Below are 23,872 nucleotides of genomic sequence, written 5' to 3'. Positions count from 1 at the left end.
AGCAAAGTAAGCAAACTGCTTTGCTGTCACCGCTTCATGATGCAGTCAACTCTGAGAAACAGCAACAACGTGTGCAGAGTTATAAATATGCTGCTTACCATTGGTGCAATTTTATATATAGCATGCTATTGTGAAGTTAAAAACGTGCTGTACATTTTAATGACACTAGCAGCTATTTTTAAAGGAAAAAGAGATGGTGGACTGGTTGACTCAGGACCGCTTCTTGTGCAAGTCCATTATTGTTTAGCCAAGGCCCGTGTCCACCGTCTGTCAAGCTGAGTGACAGCGTGTCAGCCTGGAAGGCCAAGGCAGAGACGCCCGCTGTGTTGATTCTATCAACAGAACACTTGAACACAGGATGCATTTCTACAAAAAAAATGGTTATTTTTTAATAAGGAATTATTAATAAGGACATGAAAAAAACCTTAAGGAGAAAAAGGACAGGACGTGGGAGAAGGATGAGAAAAGAGGATCCTAGCAAATGAGGAAAAACAACATCAAAGAAGCAGAGAGCCGGTGCTAAACAATTAGCAGGGATCTTAGCCGCATTACCGCCGAGCAGACCCAGCCATGACTGAAGCACTGGGGTGGGGGGGTGGTGTCAGTATCGCGCAGAGAAGGAGCTAAGACAGGGAACCTGGCAGGATGACAGCGAGGCCCCCCCGCCACCCCCCCCGGCCATGTATGTCACTTTGTGCTGTTGGGGGTGCCGCGCCTCGCTGTTGTGCCAAATCACTCCACGGTAACAAGCCTAGGCCGCTGCCGGCGCCATGACAGTGATCGATGTGCGGGTGCAGACGGACGAGCTGAAACACACGCCGGGCCACACGGCCTGGCTAACAGGAGAGCCAGCGGGGCCCACATGTAAGAGGAATGACAAGCGTCTAAGTGGAAAGGAACCGGTGAGCCATGACAAATAAGGGTCTAGGTAGGATCTGCATAATGGCTTCAAAAGTAGATGTTTTGTGACATTAAGTAACATTGTCACGGTTCTGAAGTACGCCCCTGTCTACATAGATTTCACGTATCCGGTTCCCTCTTTTATCTTTCATTTCGTGAGTTCAGGTTTCGCCCTCTTTTACGAGCTGAATGAAGTGTCTTGAATGGCGCGGTTGCCGAGGTCTGGATTTGCGGGCTGGATCAGGGCTCTGATTGGTGGAAGGCCCACATTAACACATATTCACAACATGGTGTGAGCCCCTGTCAATCGGGAGGCATTTGTATGCCGGTCACCGCGAGCCAGATCGGCACACGCGACTGAGTGTAGTGCTGTGCTCTTCTCAGCAGTCAATTTCTGCGTGAGTGTTTTCTCAGAGTGAATGCTCCGGTGACGTCTTTGTTAGTTTCTTGTCTTTCTCCCTCTCGCTCTCTCTCTCTCTCTCCATTTGCAGGGGAAGAGTGGCTCGGCTCTCTGTGTTTCGGCTCTCTTCTTTGTGCCCAAGACAGCTTGGAATGTCAATGTGCCTCTTTGTGCAAGGTCAGGCTGTACCTGTCTAAGCCTCCTCCTCGGCATCCTGGTGACACACACGCACACACACACACGCATATACAGAAGCACACCTGCACACACACACGCACTCACACAAACACACACACACACACACACACACACACACACACACACACACACACACACACACACACACACACACATATACAGAAGCACACCTGCACACACACACTCACACACACACACACACACACACACCTACACACGCATATACAGAAGTATACCTGCACACACACACACGCACTCACACACACACACACACACACACACACACACACACGCACAGCCTACTAGTGTGAACACCATGTGCAATCATCTTGTTTTTTGGTACTTTAACAACCCCTTCCTCTCCCACGCACATATCAGTAGCACTCACATACACACAGACGCACCTGCTGATCACGACATGCATTTTACACCCACGCGCGTAAACCGGGCGCTGCGGTGTCCACCGAGTGCGCTCTGTACCTTTGCTCTCTCTGTCTAGTTGTATGTGCACGAAATCCCTCTCTCAGAGACTCATGTCGTGTGGGCAGTGTGGCTCTCAGGTTACCGGGGGCGATGGTGGCCAGGTTATTTATTTCCCAGGAAAATGGGAGCTGATGTTGATCTACGACTCCCCTGAAGCGGAGGTGACGGCATTTACTACATTCCCCCCCTCTTTCTCTCATGGAATCCCCCTTTCTTTCTTGCTTTCCTTCTTTGTATCTTTCTTTTTTTTGCTCTTCTTGCTTTCCTTACTTCATCTCTGTCTATTTTGCCATTCTGCCTGTCTTGGTTTCTTTCTCACATGTCATCGATTTCTTACCCCAGAACCATTTACATCACTTGGCTCTTTGTGTAAGGATCGTAACATTTTACCCTGTGTCTAAGGGTCATAGCTTCAAACCCCTAGTGGGAAACTACTCTTGCAGGCTCGAGTGAGGTTCATTTCTCTCAGTTAGTAAACTTACAGCTGTATGAATGGATTTCTGTATCTGTACCTACACAATCTGTCACTTTGAATAGGGCTGTCGACTTAGTGAATAATGTATGTGTGAAATGTAATTATGCGATTTTTCCTCTGTGAGTTAAAAATGATGGTGTATGTTAGGCAGCAGTTGTACAATATCTCCAGCACAGAGATTATTGGGGTGTACAGGAGCTGTTCTCCAGAACAGCAGGGTCTGTTGCGGGAGAAGAGTCATATGGAGTGTATGTGTGTGTGTGTGTGTGTGTGTGTGTGTGAAGGACTTTGTGAGGCCACACATGTGAGTGTGTAGGAGGGAGTATGTGTCACTGAGAGGCACAGAAAGGGCAAAGCCGACGACGTTGTGTGTCACTGCTTGGACAATGGCTTCGGCAACGTGCACGGCCACGGCACTCGCATAAACTGCACCAAATGGAGAGGGCGAAAGAGGGAGGGGCACCCAAGAGAATCAGATGCGCAGCTGATGTTGTGCGGGCCGTTGGTCGGTGACACCACGCTCACAACTGAGTGTAAAATAATTGAGCTGAATTCAGATGAATGGAGCTGACAAAGAGGAAGAGAGGAAGAGGTAGAGAAGGCTGGTGGACATATTGGGGAGGGGTGCAGGAGGGGAGGTGGGGGCAGCGGGTGTTGACACACGAGCAGCAATGAGAGGGCAGGATGCAGAAAACAAACAGGAGAAGAAAAACACTCCTCCAAAAAGGGGAATTAATGAGGTCTAATGACTGAGTCAGATGGGTGTTAATTTGATTAGCTGGTGTATGGGGGATGATGGTTATTTGAGCGGCAGCAGCTTTTCTGATGTAATACATCTGTGCCGCTGGACGGAGATTTATCTGCGCAGGTGTGAGGAGTGCTGGGCTTATCGGCCGTTCCCCCGGCTTGCTTTAAGCCCAGGATATTGCTGGTTCAAGATAGCGGGCGCTCAGACGTGCAACTTTCAACCCTAATCTCGCTGTTACGTCACTTCTTTCTTTCGCCATCGTTTTATTCCCTGAATAAGGCAGCCATGTTGGCTGCATGCCAAGCCCCTCAAGCTTATGTAGTGAAGAGGAACCTGTTTCCCATGAACCATTGGGGGTTGGCCTTTGCTTTACAGGATGAAGGAGTGATAATACTGTAAAAAAAAAAAAAAAACTGCATTAACACTGCAGTGTTAACTTGCAATTGCCTTGAACGTTCCCAAAAGTGCAGATCACTACATAGAACCAAAGAGCCAAATGACTAATTACACTGAAATCAGAGCTGTTAAGTAAAGTGTTACCATAATTAGGGTTGTTTAACATTTGTGGCCTTAGCCCCTATGTAATTACAATGTAATTACACAAGGTAATGTGATTGCATAGATTTAAGAGCCCCTTAACCCCCTGAACTTGAAAGATGCCAACTGGCTTCAGTGTGTGTTACTTTAGATCTCTGCTGATTTTCTCTGTTATTTGAAAACATAGAGTGACTATATGATATAAATAAAATCCAGCAGCACAGATTTATTATATCATGTATGGATATCATGTATTAAAGGTAGCAGTATGGTGTAGTGGTAAGGAGCAGCGCTCGTAACCGAAAGGTTGCTGTTTCGAATCTCTGCTGGGGCACTGCTGTTGTACCCCTGGGGAAGGCACTTAACCCACAATTGCCTCAGTAAAATCTCCAGTTTTTTAAACGGATAAAATTGTAACCTGTGTAAGTTGCTGTGGATACGAGCATCAGCTAAATGACACTAATGTAATGTTATAATCAGTACTTTTAAATACATTTACTATGGGAGTGTTGTGAGCCTGGTCTGACACGGTTGCTCGTTTAAATTGAAAGGATACACTTATGTTCTATTGTGATGAAAGTCGCTCTGGATAAGAGCATCTGCAAAATGCATGTAATGTAATGTAATATAATTTAATAGTACAAAACAATGGTAGTGCCTAAGCCACTAAAATAGCTTGGCCACAAGTATACATTCAGCAACCTTAATTCCTAACCTCTTGTGGGGAGGAAAATGTAGGAACTTCTCTCTCTAAATGCAAAGTGCAACTTTTCTTAAACTGGTCATATTGTTCTTACGTCAATGACTCTCAAGACTCAACTTCAACTTGCCAATGGCAACACAGCCAGAGATACAGCCAGCAGAATGATAGTAACCTAACGAAGCCTGAAACATTAGCAAGAGCATATTATTAGCTGGTGGTGCTTCCGACAGCCGATCAAATGTCTCAACAAACTTCAAAATGAAAAGTGAACATTAGCTGATGTTTGAGCTTATTCTAAAATGAAGTGTTGTCTGCTTTGAGCTGAGTGTGTGCAGAGTGTAGACATTTTCTGTATAGTTATGGCAAGCTTGCTAACTAGTGTTAGCTGATGGAATCTCACAGACTTTGATTGGCCTGTCTACTTCCACAGCTGAATGTGGTATTATTGGCAATTACTTTGAAACTATGCTCCTAAAGGGCAAAAAAGCTATAATTGGCAAACCTGGAAGTGATAAAGTACAGGCTTCCTGATTATGTTAGGAGTCCATTTTCTTTGAAACAGATGGTGAGTGGAAAGTGGTTTTGAAAAAAAATGACATTAAGAAGATTGTGATATTAAGAAAGGTGATATCAATGGGGTTCATCTGTACCTGACTTTCAAAGAACACAAATCCCCTTTTCACTTTTTTTCAGCTGTAGTTGGCTATAAGCATCATCGAGGAGTGGAATGTGACTTCTGCAAGTGGCTCTGGACAGTCAGTGGTATAATGCATTATATTATTCATGACTTTGAATTATTCTTTACCTGGACATCTAGTTGACACTTTTCTGGTTTACATGAATTGTAACATTTAGTTACAATTCATGTAAACCAGTGTGTTAGACTGCCAAGAGAAATCTGTCAAAAGAAAAACTATAAGTAGTTTAAAAACAAACAAAAAAATCATTTTTTGGTTCAAAGGCTTATTCAAAACGATATGTAGATGCACAGCTTTTTTGGGTTAAAAATCCGGCCCCCAATTCTGACTACCTTTTCATCCGATGCTTATGACTCACCCCTGAGGGACAAGGGTGATTGGTCTAAGTGCACTTGACCTCTGGTATATTTCAGAAGTGACAGTTGGGCAGCGGGGGACGCAGACCCCTCTGTGCCCACTGACCTTTCAGCGGATCAGCTGTGAGGCAGGCCGACAGTACGTGGGCAGCCCCCTTTGCTAAAGAGCTGGCCTTTTCATCTCCATCCGGTGCTGGATAGCAGAATGATCGTGAGAGGTGCTCGATGAATGAGTTTATTGACTTTTGCTCGGCTTAGATAAAAACAGAAGGGACACAGCATTTCGGTCACTGTAAACTATGGCTTCTGTGCGCGCATGCGCGTGTGTGTGTGTTTGTGTTTGTGTGCACTCCTCTACAGAATGCTTGAAGTTCACTTTGCATTTCAGATACCGTGCTGCTGGCTTTGCTGTACGTAGCATCATTAGAGGTAGTTCATAATGTAACAGAAAATTGCACGCTATAGTCTGTTCAGGGAAGTACATGAAAACGATGCCAGCGTCTGCATCAGGGGAGGGGCCATACCCAGACTATGAATATGGATTTATGAGCTACTGTACTTATAAATCATAAGCGCTTGCATTTATATGGCATAAAACAGCCAGCATCCAAAGACAAGGATGTCCTCCCTGTGTTAGTGGCTGGTTATTGGCTCCAGGACCTCCATCTGGTATTTTGACAATCTGTGTTTAGCATATTTGAGATGCAGTGCACATGTCCGGCTAGAGGTCCTGCCAGCAGCGATCAGAGAACAAGGTCTCACAGACCCCGAAATGGGTGGAGCGATCATGTGTCATCAGTGAATCGGTGATTGGGATCATTGTTTGTTTTCTTTGCCGCAGAGAGAGGTCTTTTGATTAGTCCAAACAAGTCAGTGATTGGCAGCACATGGCGGCTTTACCCGCAGGGGTTCACGAAGCCATAGTCTCCCGTCGCCACCTGCCAAGCTTTTAATATTTCCTCAGACAGAAAGTGAAAGCCTTGAGTAATTTGATTGAGGACCGCATTTACATATGCAAGATTTGCTGGGTAATGCTAGCGTGCCTGGCGTGACTGAGGGGCTTTTTTTTTTTTTTTTGTCATGTGCATGAGACCAGCTGGAACCTGAGCTGACAGACAGAAGGGAAAGAGGAGGAGAGAGAGTGAAGGAGGGAGCCAAAAAAGAAAAGCTGCTCTGTGAATACACTCTCCCCCTAGAGGTGAACGAAAGCGCTGGATTTCTAATTACTCTGGAAGTGCGCTCGCAGGAATAAACAAGCTGACAGAAGCGAGAGAAAGATAAATAGCCAGGGGCAGTGGTTCATTAATGGGGAACGATGGGGAAAGACACTAAATACTAACCAGCAAACAAAAAAACAACAATCAATGGAGTTACAGGGAAAAAAAAAAGCAATTTGGTTGTATTCCATTGTCGTCGTCTCCCAGGTTGTCCTTGAGGGCAAGAGAGTCAGTCGGAGAGGATATCACGCCCCTACACACATGGATGCACACGCATACATCAGCACGCGCACACACACACATACACACACACACACACACACACACACATACACACACACACACACACACGCATACTCTTTTTTGTAGCGGTACAAGCCTTAGTGCCTCTCAATTGGTCTCTGAAGGAGAATGATGATGAACGACCAGGTGCTTTCCGTGCTCTGCCATTTCCCGGAGGGAGTCGAAGGTGAGATTCTAAAGGCACCTTAATGAGATTGCTCTGAAGATAATTAGCGCATTTTGTGTGTGTGAGTGTGTGTGTGTTTCTATGTCCACTAGAGACGGAGAGAGAGAGAGAGAAAGAGAGCTTCTTTATTTATGCGAACATTAGGGCGATGTGAGAGATATCAGCGGACTGAGTAATGCATTGATTTATGGGAGCATCTAACGAAAGGCCAATGGATTGAAATGATCTCTTGCCACACATTAATGTGACTGGCAGTTTCAAGACAAACTCCCAAGGTCCACTTGGCTGGTAAAGACCAGGAGAGACGAGGATGAAGAGAGGGATACTGACCCAAGTGTGACCTAGGTCATTCATTTTGAACATACCCCTCCTTCTCCCTCCATCTCTCTCTATATCCCTTCACCTCTCTGAAGGCTAAAGGGCCTGTGCATTCTCTCCTCAGTCTTTAAATGACTGTATGACATTTAATGCCCCATAATGCTTAATCTCAGAGTCACTACAGTTCCAACACCCCTCTCACCTCTAACTACCTTCCCTGAAAACTGAACAGGATTAGGATGGTCAACAGGCAGTGTGTGTGCATGTGAGTATGTGTGTGTGTGTGCATGTATGTGATGGAGGAGGAGTTGGGTGGTATGGGAGAGGAAAGGGGGCCAAGGAGTAGTGGGGGGGGGGGGGGGGTCTAAACACTGAAACTCAGGACTCCCCACTGCTGCTTGGACACACCTTACACCCTCATCCCCACAGATGCAGTTGCCAGCTCCCTGCACAATGTCTTGGTAGTGACCACAATTGTGGCTCAGTAGTGCTTCATGAGAAAAGAAGAAGAGTGAGGAGGGATAGAAAATTCTGGCTCAGTGTCAGCATCTGCTATGCCTGATCACTAGAGCGATCAGCCCCTTCCCGTTGATTTTGCCTATTGATTTTACTCTTTTTGTCATTTACCTTTAACCACAAATTGGTCTGAGAAATTCATCAAATGGTAGGCAGCGCTATTTATCTTCACATGATAGCTGCATGTTGTGACATGCTGGCGGAGGTGAAGGCGGAGTGATATGAGCTCTGTGCTGATTGGAGGAATTAAAGAGTACATAAGGTGTCTGATGAAACAAGACCCAGGAAAATTCCATCTTCGGACAACACTATCCATTCATAAATCAGCCTTATGTGAGCCTTTGATTTTAGAGTGAGCTTTGAACATCCAAATAATCCCGTTCCCCTATTTTCAAACACTTCTTGACTTCCTTTTTTTGAGTTCCATGAATCTTCTAATGAATTCCAAGCTCCAATTAGTTTCTCATGTTGAGTGATAACAGTGAGGTAAACTACCGTACTGAAAACAGCCATGGGTTTTCTGTAAAGCCACAACTGTAGAGGCACTACAGTACTGGCTAAGATGATGATGAAGACAGCGAGGAGGAGGAGAAGAAGGAGGAGAAATGTAAAAAAAAAATTACTGATTCTTTTTGATCTTCCTTCTTAGCCAGGGCATTTTATTTAGGTTTCTGGTTCAGGATGTCCCAGATTTGCTAAAAACAAGATAACAAAAAAAATGCAATTGTACAAATGTAGTTGCAACAATCATAAGTATAACACATTTACGCAGATGAGATTTTGTAATTGTCAGAGTTTTTACTTAGATCTTATTTAGTGTCTTTTTAAAATTGATAATTGTCGTGTAATTCTGGATGAACTAGAAAAAGAAACAAAGAAAATGATGAGCTTTGGGGAAAATCCAAACCGCTTTTGATACATGAAAGTGGATGAAGAGAAAGGAAAATAAACTGCTGGGAGCTTCATTATTATATAATTAGAGGAGGGATTTACACCATCTTCTGATCTGTTTTTTTCCCTAATAATTCTCTCTTCCATTTAGAGGTCATGCCAATGCAGGAGTGGGTTTAGCCGTGGTAAGGATCTAAGCATAAACCGTTTATGACTCCCATCAGTTCCTTTAATTAATCCACTTCCCACGTATAAAAAGAGCTGCGAGATTTCTCTGTCATTATTCAACCAAAATAGAAAGGATGAAGGAAGAAAACAGAGGAAAAAGAGGGGGGAAAAAAACAACGGCTCCGTTGACGACGGGTCTGAAATCAAAGATGTGTAATTACTCCCTGCAGTAGCGCGTTGCTGTTCTAAATAAGAATGCTTTGGCAACCGCGGCAGATTATCTGCCTCGCTTGTGTTAGTGCTTTCCATGTGTTTGAGCTGTTTGGGAGCTATTTATCTGCAATCGCCTATTTGTCCTTTTACCTCACTTAGACTGCATACGCTGTGAATACACATGCTCAACTTTCTTACAAACTCTCTCTTTCATCTTTTTCTCCCTCCCTCATGCACACACACACACAATTTGTGACTAATAAAATTGGCTTGAAAACAGTAAAAAAAATCCTTTTTGCACACCATACACACAAACTGTGACTAATAAAATTGGTGTAGAAAAAAAACCTCACACACATAGTCTCTCTCCCTCTTCCTGTCCTCTCTCTCCCTTTCTCTCTCTCTCTCTCTCACACACACACACATACACACACATACACACACACACACACACACACACACACAGTCAGTGCTGACACACCAGCTCCCAGCCCTGGGCCCTCGGGCGTGGATATTATGCTCTTTCAGCTGTTTCTCGGATCACGATATTTTTAGTGATACTCAAATTTTCCCCCCGCTCATATTATCGTTTAATGAGGACGTAGAGATGAGTCCTGTGCACATATATAAATAAATATTACTTTAATCCCTGGAGACATAGTGACTCATGCTTTACATAACTGTCAGGGATGCAGGAATATCATTCACAAAATAAGGTTCCAAAGATTCGTTGAAGTACATTCTTCTTGATGTAGTAAAAGAGGAAAAATCCTTCTAGTCTTTGGTGATTTTTAAGAGTTTTGACGTGTGCATGAATGCTCCGGCTCTCAGTGGTATTGAGAAAATGAACCACGACCAAGTTAATTATACCTTAAAAGTGCTATAACGCCACCTCTCATGTGACTTCAGCTAAAATGCATGCAATGGCTGTGATTTTTCGCCACTGACGATATCATGTTTTTGCTGTTCCAGGAGGCACTCTTACAGGACAGGTCAGGACATTGAGAACTGTGGCACCTGTAGAGACTGCGCGTGTATCATCTACAGGTAGGGCCAACTCTGTGTGTGGGGGATGCTTATGTGTGTGGATGTGTGTGTGTGTGTGTGTGTGTGTGTGAGTGTGCGTGTATATGAGTGTGTGTGGGTGTAAATGTGTGTGTTAATGTGCATGTATGTGTGCTTGCATGGGAGTGAATGTGTACGTGCATACTCCCACTAGCGGGAGTGTTTATGCATTCCTGTATATATGCGTGCATGTGTTTTGACTCCATGGCCACAGTGGGATAGCTCTGATCTGGGAGCTGTGTGCACGTAAGAGGCCTTTGCGTGTCCTGGGCGCAAAGTGAGAGCACCATGGCCTGGGGTCAGCTCCAGGAACAGCGGGGATGCGGTACACACTGTGCAGGGGATGGCATCGGATGTTAAAGTTATTGCTTTCAAACACAAAAACTAAAAGCAAAAGGCACTGGCAATACATGAATTTTTTAACTCCTCTGTACATCACCGGATCACAGAGCAATCCGGCATCTGGGCTTGTCTGGGAGATTCGAGACAGCAGTCCAGTTGGGCGCAGTCCGAGCTGAGTAACAGTACCGCTCCCCGCTGCTGTCGTCAGAGGGACAGGAAGGGCTCGGAATGTTGCCATTCAGACGCAACGAGGTCAATGCTGTCTGAGAAAGCTGCCGCGCTCAGCGCTTCAGGTGACCGAGCACCCGCGGGTGTTATGCAACCGCACCTGGGACGCGGCCAGGTGTGTTCTTCATGTCCGAGCGCATTTCCCTGAGCTTCTACTTCCCTTCACTTCCCTCTCTATGCGCCTCTCAAACCCGATGCTTCACACCTTGTAGTGATGTTAAACGCTCTTTCTAAAGAGGGTTACCCATTATGCACTTTGACAGTAACTAATGACTGTCGTACTTGAGTCAGTGGGGTTTTTCGGGGAGGTGCTGACTGAGAAAGACCGGGACTAACCCAGCTGAAGTAGAATGGCAACACAGATGGCAGTGTTGTCAGAAGGTTGCAGGTTGTGAAGGAAGGCCAGAGGACAAACCTAACTCTAATCAGAGCCCTGATATACAGGGCAGTACAGGGGGTGGGTGGGTTTAGCTATGGAAACACAGAGGTCCCCTGTCACTCCACACAAGTGTAAACTGCAACCTGTTTAGCTCTCTTAACCTCTATGCCCTTCCCATTTCAGTTAAAGAGATAGACCCTTGTAACACTTTCGAATATGGAGCAGTTATAACCATTTAATGAAGGGTTAATAAATATATGATAATTCATTAGACCTACACACACTGATGTATAGTTCAACATTAATAAATGTTAGTGAATATGGCAATACGGTGGAGGCCAGGGGTTCCCGGGATGTAGAATATTCCATTCAAGCTTGCTATGTTCACTCCTACGTATATTAAACTCCTATATTAAACTACATAAAATCAGAGCAACAGTACATATTATCAGCTTTTATTTTAGTTTTATCATATTGTAAGGAATTTTATGAATCTGGCACCCCCTGGTCCTCTGCAATAACACATTTACTTAATAGTGGACCTAACATCAACACTGTGTGTTTTATTATGTATGATGTAGTTACTAATGCTTCATTAAGTTCTTATATCTCTGCCATATTGTACTGGTGATGAACTGTCCAAAAATGTGATATCCCCTCTGTGCCAGGGCTTTATTTTTATTGAAGTTTCAGATGAAACAGTGATGGCTGAAAGTCTTTCCCACAATATTGCTCCCTTAAAATTGAAACAGTTCAGCAAAACTCCAATGTTCTGGATTACTGAGGCTAGTATTCTGTAATGTCCCTGACCGTTCTTTATGTGTTGTTCAGATACAGGGGGTTCTTAAAGATACATATAGTTGTTTCCAAAGAGAACTGTTCAAGAACATGCAGAATAAACTGATCTAGCTAACACATAATTGTTAAGATCCCATTAACCCACCATTAACACACATTCTTAATATTTTAAAATGTTATTAACATTTATTAACAGTTTTGCAATGCCTATTATTAACATTAATCAGTGGTTTTGCTGTGCCAAATGTGCAGTGCCTAAAGTAGGAATTGCTCACTACTTATAAATTACTTATGAGTGCACATTGAACATCAATTAATGCTATAAAGCATTCATTGACTTGTTTTGCAGTTCTTGTTCTAAAGTCATTTGTAAAGGGTGAGTGATGTAGACTTTGGGCCAGGCACTGCAGTAAATGTAGTTAATAATGTTTTAATAATTCATTAATTAGTGGGACTTTAGTACAAAGTGTTGCACAAGTTTTTACAAATGGACATGTTGCTAAGGCTTAGATTCATTGAAGGCTCTGATGATTCCATCTCTCTTTGAAAGTTTAAACTGTGCTTACAGGTAAAAGGCAAATCTAAGATGGGAAAAAGAGAATGGGGTGGGAGATTTACTCACTTGGAATGTGCTGCTGTCTGTTGTTTCATGAGTCATCACGAATGAAATTGTTCTATCCATGCGCAGACCCCCTGAAGATACCCTTTGGTCCCACAAACGGTAGTAAATTGGGCAACAACTGAACCATTTAAACGTACAGTTCCAGTCTCTCTCTGCCTTATACGCACGCACAAGCGCACATGCTCACACACACACACTCACACACTTACATACGCACACACACACACACACACACACACACACACACACACACAATCACACATTGTTGACATTGTTTCCGACAATGCAGGCCATCTTCTGAACACTTTGTGAATAATGAGGATTAGCTGGAGTCAATTCCAATGAATGAGGAGACAGCAAATGTAGCACATACAGTACATTAAGTGTGAGACACCTCTGGGACTATTTGTTGTTACATACAGAACAACACCATTTATGCACCTGGATATTTTGCTGATATACTGTACATGAGATTTAATACCTTTACCATGGGTATAAGAATGCCCCTCCTTGACCCAGCAACCTGAGTTACATGTGCTTAAACACCCCACTGCACTGCTGCTTAAGGCCAAGATAAGGGCCGTACATAGAACTGTGCAGCCAGGTGTGGAAACACAGGGAATGTTCCAGAACAGAGCGGTATCTTCACTCCGGGATGAGTCACTGAGGAGGAGCGAACGTTCCTTCGGGGCCCTGTGATTCATCCCCTCTGCCAAGATGCATCCGCATCTCGTTTCCCGGTGGACGTTTCCGAGGGTAATCCCCACCACAGAGCCAGTGGCCCGCGTCTCTCACGCCATACCCTCACACACAAACAGAGCGCAGTGACATCAATATCCACAATGCTTTATGATGCTTTACCTCCTCTAGTGGTGGAGGTCTGAATAGTGCCACGGTTGTCTATGTTGTATTCAGCAATGATAGAGACAGACAGACAGAGGAAGAGAAAGAGACACACACACAAACACACACGCACACACACACACACACATACACACACACATACACACACACTCACACTCACACTCACACACACACACACACACACACACACACACACACACACAAGCACAGGAGGCACACCCTGCCATTCGAGGCAAGGAAACGACTGGAATCAATCAATTAGCAAATGGGATTTCACAGTTCACAGCAATGTGGAAAATGGCAGAAGAGCATTGGAGGATTAGTTTGATACGGGAGCCCGTGTCTTCCTGTTCTAAATGTCAAAGCCAAAAAGAGAATTTCGCGCAGGAGTGAGAGAGGAAGAGAGAAGGGAGACCAGTGAGGATGGGAGGAGAGAGGGGAAAAAAAGAAAGAGAGAGAGAATTTCCGCCTGCCAGGTTCCCGCGGTGAAGTGAGAAAAGAGAAAGGGGGAAAGAACAGCAGATGCAGACAATGAAGGGAAGCGTTCCAAGACTGAGCAGCGGTGAGGAAATTAAAGAGACCTGTTTACACACTCAGGCAACCAGGGGAGCAACAGGGCTTTTCGGAGAGAAAGCAAGAGAGAGAGAGAGAGAGAGAGAGAGAGCAAGAGGAAGAGAGGGAGAGGAAGTGCGAGAAAGTGAAACAGAGAGAGAGGGATGGAGGGAGGGAGCGCGAGAGATTGCACATGGCACTTTCTGTTTATACTGGGAGCCCTGGGGCCGGCCTAAATATTAATGCTGTATGTTGGACATTATTGTTTTCCCATCACAAAAGTGCTTTGGCAGCATAGTGTTCCATCATGTCTGCAGGCCCCAGCTGAGTTTGACTTGAGGTCTGTGGGGAATGACAAGAAAGACAGAGATGAACAGGGACTTGCCTGAAAAAAGCAAGAAAGAAAGAGAGTCAGAGAGAGAGAGAGAGAGAGAGAGAGAGGAAGAGTCAGTCCCCAAGTAAGGCACGATTGCTACTGGGTATTCTCTGGCATGCGTCACCACTGTGTTCACACTTGCAAAAAAGATAAAGAATTCATTCCTTTCTGATACATTCACTAAAAAAAGAAAGGGAACGGCAAGGTTCATGTCTAACAGTGGCTCACAATACTATGTACGGGACAGCTCCACTGGTTCTGGTCAAAGGTCACCATACACCCTCAATGCCACATCCTTTCATAATGACACATTTTTAAGACAATTTATTCCTAAACAGGGCAAAACCCACAAACCTGTTAGGCTCATTCAATCTGCTGTACAAAAGATCATGGTCGTCGTCATGAGATTCTGGCAGAACTAACTAACCGGGGCTGGCCCACTACAGCCGAGATTCAAACCACGCTCCCAAAAGCATGTGTTTCACTAGTACCGTAGAGGGATTTTTTTGGGTTGAGAAGTACGTGCTTGAGGTTGATGGTCAGTTTTTAACACCGCCAATGTTCAGCTCCCCACTGAAAGCTTTTATCGAATTTGCTTATTGAGAGAGCCCGAGCCCCAGGGGGGCTCAGTGACACTTTTATTGATACAAAAACAAAATGCTACAAGACAGAAATGGACCGCTCGATGTGCATGCCTCCCGCTCACCTGCAGGCTCCCGGGAAGGGCCCTCCGTATTGAGCTGTTTTGGAGCGGAGTCAATACTCTACTGTACCAAGCCCGCGTACCTCCAGCCTATGAAATATCAAAGCTGAGCTCACAGCTGGGGAAATGCAGGGCAATGAGCACTTTCTGAGGGCATAATCTTGACTTTCACAACTTCTCCTGCAAACGTTCATGCATTATATAACAAAAAAACAACACCACCGCAGACGCGTGTTGCCTTGAGAAGAGAAGCAGCTGCAAATTCAAGGCGTTTACCTGAAACCGCACTTGATTTTTATAGATCAGGGATCGATAATTACATTTTCTATGCTTATACTTCTGTGTGTGCCTCCACAACACTTTTGCAGTAAATGAATTGGTAAATATGAGCCAGCAGAAATGTATGTGAATCAAAAGAATGAAAACAGTCATTCCCTATTGATACCTCAGGCATTATTAAGGACGGACGGTGTATTTATGAATCAAAGCATGGATATTTATGCTCAGCACACGCACATCGGGTGCACAACACTCCAAAACCTGGCAACCCAGCTGCACACAGTGACACAACACATATTTAAACAATCTTGTTGTAATCCATCTCATGTTGTTTGTGTGTGAGGGAATTATTTTTGAAGATTTGTTAGTTTCCATCAATTCCTGTTGATAATTTCCTTATTTGAACCTCATTTTACAAGCATTTATTTAAATGCAGCACTCTCACAAATGTACAAATGTACTAAAAAGCTACATCCTGGGAGACAACCAATCAGAATGAATTATTAGGTACACAGCATACTTGATACATGCCTTAATTGAATATTCAGGGCACCTCACTCAAAAAAGCAAAGCTGGGCACTTGTACTTCTAGCTGTTTGCAGAAACATGTACTCTTAATGTGATGCAGGCAGCTGAGTTGCGCAACCAAATTGCATAAATGTGTAAGCATCCTGTTTTATATCAGGCCTAAAATACACCAGCCTCCTCAGCTCAAGCATCTGCTAAGAACTAACGGATTCACATCCATCCTGTGCATCTATGGTCAGCACTGTGACTGCTGCTTGTAAAGCCCTTCTCCCACTTCCTGTCTACCAGCTTCTTGAGATGTATTTTCTAACCCCCGCCCCCCCCCCACACACACCCTCCCCCGCCAAAAAAAACTGATCCTGGATCATTAAAACTTAGATTGCAGAACTGGGGTCAGGTTTAGAGGTCAGTGAGCTGATCTCGGATCAGTTGTTGGGTGCTGAAAGTGCTCTTCTTGACCCTTACATAATGGGGATGCAGCAGCTGCCGTTCTGCCGAATTTAGCGTCGTTCTCCCTAGAGGGGGGGTGCGCTCAATTCAGCTGGTTCCACACAGCCCTCTCCTTGCCTGAATGAGAAACATGCAGGTTGATTATGAGGAATACCTCGGACAGGAAACATCTGCCACTGACCTTGAGAGTCAGAGGCGCTGCTTCTGCATCGGATAGCCAGAGAGTCTGTGCTAATTAAAAATGACTAAAAATAAAGGCAATTAAAAATGGAACACTGGAGGTGTGAGACTGTCTGGCATGACTGTGAATACAGACTTGTTCACCCCACCTACCCCACTCACACCCCTCTCTGCACCTCGTCCCCCCATCTCAGGAGAGAGGGAGGTGAAGAGCCATGGAGGACAGGAAAAAGAGTGAGGGACCGGGCAAACGAGTTTTGGCAGGGAGAAGCGAGGGATTTCAGAGAATTAGGGCGAGGCAACCGTTTCCCGCCTCTTTCGCAGTGTGCTGCTTTTCGCTTTGCCGGGGTTAGCTGATGGAAAGTACTGTAGACATGGGAATACCTTAAGCCCTGGCCGAGGGAGAGAGGGATGGATGGATGAAGCCAGGGTGATAGGGGGAGAGAGGGAGTGATGGAAGAGGTGAAATGCAAAGGATGCTGAGGTTTTAATGGGATTTTCTCAGACAGATCACCGCTCCCTCTTTCCCTCTCCCCTCCCCTTCTCTTTCGGGCTCCGTCTCTCTCAACTACCTGTCCCTCTCTTGCTCTCTCACTCCTGCACTCTCTCTCTCTTTCTCTCTCTCCCCCATCTCACACGTCTGATGACTCGGCAGTTTCTGCCGCAGAGCTCCAGACCCACAAATCTGCATGACAGCGCCAATCTCCTACAGGCCCCCCAATGACTGACGCATGTCACGCAGTAGGGGAGGGCAGGCTGGGGGCGGAGCTCAGGGAAGATGGGCCGATGAAAACCTACGCTACGCCCAGACAAGGATCGTCCTCAGCCCATCTCCCTGTGCCCTCAATCCACACTCCTCTCTTCTCCATCCTTATCTGTCTACTGGAGATATTGAAATATTCATCCCCATGAAATATGCATCAGCCGTTAAAAGATTTAAATGAGGTAATAATAGAAGAAAAAAAAACTTCACAACTACTTTGTGTGCAGCCTCTCGGAGTTCATGAGAGGTTAAGACAGGACCTCAAACTGTAGCCCTTTTTCGCTGGCTCTAAAGCCAAGAGACCCCTTTGACATTGGGTTGTGAATTTAAACTTGAGACATTTTTGACAAAGACAAAGGTCATGAGCAAGTGCAAAAGATTAATGGAGAGAGAGAGAGAGAGAGAAAAGAGGGCACCCCAAACTGCCATGCCTCGAGAATCCGTCACAATCCATTCATTCAGCGGCAGACCTAAAGCTACTGTACCCAAGTATAAAGCAGCTTATTCATAAATGCATTATCACAGTTTGATCAAACGGCACGGAGTACGAGAATTTAGACAGATGGTTCGTTGTCAGTAGTCTTTCCCCAAAGTGCTGTACCCTAATCAGTGAGAACATGTGGGAGTTCACCGACGAAACACCAGAAACATCCTGTTGATTTAGCCCAGGTAGTAAAACGGCTCTGAAAGCACAAAGCTCAGCATGACTGCAGGGCAAATGATTCATTTAGCATTTCGACAGAGGGAAAAAAATCGACAGGTGATGAGCCTGCCAGCACGACGCCATTCCCCTTCCTCCCAACGTTAGGCGAGCCGTTCTGTGGGCTTCGTGTGACAGACCCCTTCTCTCCTTGTGGCTTCTGTAATGGGATTTCCTTTGGCCGTTCGCTTTCTAAGGAGCTTAGGGGAAGCGGCAGCTTTTGGGCACTGATCTCCCGTTCTGCTACGCGGAGTGGGTCTCTCGAAGCGAGGGTCCGATGGCGCAGTGGGAGCGAAGCCACCACGCTGACCTCCCGTTGGGAGGCACCTCTGGGGGGTTGCGGTGCGGGGGGGGTGGCCGCTTTTTTGTCTACACACAGGCGATTCAGGAAAAGCTTCCGTCTCACAGACATTAGACACAGCTCTTCTCTCTGTTGGAGGGCGTCTCTCACCATATTGCTCCCTCCTTCTCTTTCTCTCCTTCTTTCTTCTTTCCTCTCTTTCTCCCTCTCTCCAACTCCCTCTCTCCCTCTCTGTCTCTCTCTTTCGCTCTCACATTCTCCTCCCCATGTCCCTGCGAGTAAATGAATTTCACACTCGGAGAGCTGATGGGGTGAAGGAGAGGCTGATGCAAACCCTGACGGAGAGAAAGGGCGGGCTTGCAAATATCGGCACTGCGTCCAAGACTGGTCACCCAGGAGCGGGTGCTCATTGGTGCTCTCACTTTCAGAAAGCGTCCCAGCCGGCTCTCTACACCAGACAAGAGCAGTGTGACGGGAAGTGGGAAAAGTAGGACCACAGAGGCAGATAGATAAGATAAAAGATAAAACGAGGACCCAGGTTGAGCGCAGCTCTGAAAGTTTATGATTGCAGTAGGAGCGTGTTGGTGCATGAGGAGAGAGAGACAGAGACACTCTGAAGACCAGCCTCTCTCAAGCTTCCTTTGGTCCTGCCCACAGCAACATGTCGCCGCGTTCTTTCTCTCGTTTGGATTTTTAAAGAGGGATTTGTCTGGCCTGTCAAGCTGACCTTTCGCTAACTACGCTGTCAGGGGGTGTAAATGCACCGGCGTCCTGGATGGCAGATGCCGGTGAGGCCCGATAATTGAGATGTGCGATGCGGAGTTGTAAAGGGCAGAGCTGGCTGTGCGTTTGCCGTTTAATGTAATTCATCTGCACATCGCGGCCAGGCAAAGGCCAACAAGCCTCTCATTTGGCTCGATGGGGAAAAAAGTGAACAAAGAAATTCACCCAGACGCATTACCATGGTCCCTGAACCCCGGGCTCAAAACGCTTACCAGCTTAGCACCCTGACAGATTTAGCTACTGAATACACTGAGACCCCAGCACCCTGACACACTGAGCTATTGAATACACTGAAACCCCAGCACCCTGACAGATTTAGCTACTCAACACACTGAGACCCCAGCACCCTGACACACTGAGTTACTGAATACACTGATACCCCAGCACCCTGACAGATTTAGCCACTGAACACACTGATCCCCAGCACCCTGAAATGTTGAACTACTAAACACACCAAGACCCCAACATCCTGTAATGCTGAACTGCTGTACACAGTGAAACACCAGCATGCTAACACACAGAGTTCCCGAGCACACATCAGCCCAGCACATGGAGCTACTCAGCACACTGAAACCACTGCACCCTGAGCTACTTACCACACTGAAACGCCAGCACCCTGAAACACTAACCTACTGAACACAGGGAAACACCAGCACACTGAAACACAGTATTTCAGTTGAGTTCTTAAACATACCCCTAAGATAACCAGTACTTTATCAAACACAGTACCTCAGCACTACTGCAGCTGATAAGCCGCGGTGTAGAACGTGAAAGCGTTACACAGGGATAAAAGGCCCCCGGACTCGAGGCTGAAACCTGGGCGCGCTGTATCAAAAGCGCCCTCGTCTTTGTCAGAGCGAGAGCTGATCCTCCGTTCCCTTTGAAACGGGGGCCCCTCTGACAGCCAGGTAAGATCTAAGCGTCAGGAGAGGACTGGAGGCTGCCGTTTGTGATCAGAGGAGGGACCTGAGGAGCAGAGCTGTACAGTCAGAGGGAAGACCAAAGCCCACCCTCTACAAAGAGGAGAGCGGAGGTGGGGGCACCGCAGGGAAGTGTGGGGGTTGCCGCTCCGCCATCCGCCCCCGGCGGAGACGCAATCCAGCGCACGCCCGGCCCCGCCCAACCCGCCCCGCAGCCGGGCCCTGGTCCCTGGCCCCCGGAAGAAGGAGGCGTTTGCTGACGAGTCAGGAAAAAAGCGGGATTGGTTCCAGTCCGCTTTGAGCTCCGCTCCACTGCGCCGTGCCCTTCCGTGATTCGCCTCGGGCTGGTGTCCCCGTCCGAGCGCGGCGCTCCGAGCCACGCTGCATTGCGCTCCTGTTGCATTCTGCACCATGCGCCGCAGCTGCGCAGTGACCCGCACCGTCCTCATCTGTGCGGCGCTGCTCTGTGGGTTCGCGCATCTGTCGGCTTGGCGTTCTGTGCCGCGTAGCCCTCTATCAACGAGGCATTCCGTGTAGAGGCTGGGCACCAGGCGTGCGCTTCTCTCTGCCCTGGTTGTTTGCACCACTTTGAGGGCAAAGCGAGATTTAGCAGATACGTGCATGCCTGCACACCGTCCCTTTTGAGCGGGCCTGTGGATTCCTGGCCGCCTGCGGTTATTCCCAGCGGCAGGCTGAGAAACAGCTCAATGCAGTCGAAAAGAACACAGCTGTCATTACACTGTGGCGGAGGTCCTGGGGTCTGTTCTGTGGAGGGTTGTGCTAGGGAATCTGGGTCCCCAGCTGAGAACACAGGCCTACCCCCCCAATTCCTGGAGGACCCCTCAACAGTGGCCCCTCTTCCACAGGAAGGCGCTGCTCATCACCCCCCACAGTCAGAGCTGCCAGTTCAAATCCTGAGCGGCGTAATCACATTTCCCCCTTTCTCTGCGCGCGGATTAATTCCCTGTCCTTCAGTCTTGTTAAGCCAATTGTTACACTCCGAGAAATGAGGCCTGATGAGCTGTCCCTCTGGTGGAAACAAACCGAGCTCGTCGTCCTTTTTCCTTTCATTATTTCTTTCTCTCTTTCTTTTTCCGGAAAGTTTCCCGCTAACGAAGCCAAGCTGACGGAAAAAAAAAAAAACGCTTTGTCATTGCGAGAACATCCTGCGGCCTGCTTCACCTGCTTCACCTGCCCATTAGGATCTGCAGCTGCTGCAGTCCGACAGACCCTCGTGCCCCCGCCCCAGCCCCTACTCACCCCCTCATCCCTTGCACAGACCTACAGAAAAAGCAGGCCTGTTGTGGGACAGGCTTGAAAGCTCCATGTTGTGAAGGAGTGCGGGGTTTGGGAGTTTGGGGGGGGGGTCAGTGGGTTATGTCTCCTAAGCGGAAGAGTTTACTCCTGTGCCACCGGGTTGGCCTGAGGATACCGTGGAAAAACGAGCCAGAGTGAGGAGCATCATGGGAAAAAGGGGAGGGAGGAGTGTTCTGCTTCACTGCATCCAATGCACTACAGATACAGTGACGCCTTGCCAAAAAGAATTTTCCTAAATTGAGAGTATTTATCTTAAAATAAGACCATATAAGATTGATGTTCCTTGGTGTTTTCTCATTACTGGAAATATTGTCTATATGGCTCCCATTTGTCTAAAGTTTTTTTTTCTTACAAAATAACTATTCTTAAAATAAGAGAAATAGACTTCTGTTTGAGTAACACAGGAAGCCAAAAGCATTTCTCTCATGAGAAAACACTTAAGAAAATCAGATCTCATTCAATTTATGCAACATCAATTTATATAATTTTAAAATAATAATGAAATGTGAAATTACAAGACATTTCTGATATATGGTTATTGTACAGAATATTTTAAATACAGGGCTTGTGCTGTACTGTATTGACTCAAGGTAAAAATATCATTTATATTCCTGAATCAATCCACTAAAAGGGTTAATACTTTCAAACTATGTAAGGAGGGATAGAGAATTTGGAGCTGGAGAGTTTAAAATGTTATCCTTTTTTCTGTGCAATAGCTTCTTTGATCCCGAAATATTTCAGACTGTGGCAGTTCAGCTGGAGGTTAAACTTACTGTATCCCTGAACGAGGTCATTCTTCCTACTTCACATGTATGAGCATGTGTGTTGGGGTGCTGACTGGATCAGAGTTCAGATCAGACTGGATCAGACCAGATCACACCGTTCTGGTGCTGACCAGTCTCTCTCATTCATATTCAAAATGCAGCACCCACGGTGCCCAATTACTGCGGCTCTACCCGACACATGAGAGTCCTTTATAACTGTATGAAGTGCATGATCGATACAATAACAAACAGATCAATCTATACATCCCCCCCCCCCCGCATCTCAACTCATTCTCCCTGTTGACCATTTCCAGTGTAGATGACTCCATCCACTCTACCTTCTCTCTCTCAATCTCCTCTTTTCTCCTCTCCTCCCTGACTCCCCCTAGTCAAATGCCCCATCATTCATTCTCAGCCTCTCCCTCTCTCCAGTTATCCCCCCTCTCCTCCGCCCCGCCCCCCCCCTTTTTGTTGAGGCCCAGACTTGGCTGCAGACTCCGTCTGTTTTGGCCAGTGTTGCTGTGACCCTGACTGGGGCCGATGCTGCACTGACTGCTAAAGAGCTGCCACTCCTGTCTGAAGCAGAGTTATTAAAAATCATAACTCAGAGGGAGGGAGATGCTTTAGTCCACCTTCCTGTTTTTCTATTTATCACGTTTCTCCGACTGAACGAAAACGAGCAGTTATAATCTGCTCAGGTTTTAATTTGTGCCTGAGCAAATTGAAAATTTAAACATATCTGAAATGAAATTTAAGCTGACTTGTATAATTGATATGCTGTACAGTCATTTGTCAAAAAATGCTCTCAGCTGACGACAGGTGCAGAAGTAATATGAGTTAAATTTGGTTTTTAAGATACTTTTTTGAGTGAGGAAAAAAACTGCAAGATTGTCAATAATGTGCTTGCAGTTCCCGAATCTGTGAAAGAAAAAGCTTAACAAAGACAGAAAAAAAAAGACTGACAAAGCTATTTCCCAGTCTGCAAACAACTGGACTCACTAATCACTTTCATAAAGGGACGAGTCAGGAGTTTCTTAATTCATCTTCTCTTATCTTCTTTGGTTTCTTTTAGTCCACCTACACCAGGCGCTCTGTAAGAGACACTGATACGCATCTCTTTCAGCTCACAGTCTGACTCAATTTATTCCTCTTTCCATTATCGCAGGAAGAAAATACAAATCGTCTGTCTTTAAGCTAACGTTTTACGCGTCACGGTGGCGAGGAGTGTGGAAATCAAGTAGCGGTGCAGAGGGGTGAAGTGGAAATGCAACAGGGGGCGTAATTAATTAAACCGCTATAAATAGGTTTGGATTCAGGGTTAATACATGTAATTAAAGACACATTAATACGTGTTTTGTCAGAATGTTCGTATGGAAACAAGCTATCACAGCACTCGCCCACAGGGACTGCATGGCAGTTCATTTTTCGCAGTGTTGCATTTCAAATGTCTAACTTGCGGTCCCCTGTGTGGGTATTGTCTAGATTTCCTCTGTGTTTGGGACCAGAGATTGTCATCAGAATGATAATTATTTCTGCACTTGTGTAGGTCCAAGGGACGGGATCCAGCACACTTCCATAAAGGCGTTCTCATTATATGATGTCCTTGTGTTTTGCCAGAGGGCTGATAAGAGCTATGAATGTTCTCTCTTAAATGATTCCTGAGGGATT

General features: G+C 46.0%; 1 protein-coding gene across 2 annotated transcripts in view; it reads left to right on the top strand.

Annotated features, from left to right (window-relative positions):
- LOC118777417 (proline-rich protein 36) overlaps positions 1 to 23,872 on the top strand; it is a 72,334-nt gene that overhangs the window by 28,742 nt on the left and 19,720 nt on the right. Inside the window, exon 3 of one of the 2 annotated variants that reach the window (XM_036528287.1) lies at positions 10,263 to 10,337. In XM_036528287.1, the coding sequence (XP_036384180.1) occupies positions 10,263 to 10,337 (75 nt within the window). Of the gene's footprint in view, positions 1 to 1,391; positions 1,565 to 10,262; positions 10,338 to 23,872 lie in introns of those variants that run through there. The other variant, XM_036528288.1, reaches the window with a different exon arrangement.

The sequence above is a fragment of the Megalops cyprinoides genome, chromosome 5 (assembly GCF_013368585.1).
Source record: "Megalops cyprinoides isolate fMegCyp1 chromosome 5, fMegCyp1.pri, whole genome shotgun sequence".
In the NCBI taxonomy this organism is placed as follows: Eukaryota; Metazoa; Chordata; class Actinopteri; order Elopiformes; family Megalopidae; genus Megalops; species Megalops cyprinoides.
Note: the sequence above shows the minus strand (reverse complement) of the source record. Positions and strands in the feature narration are given on the sequence as shown.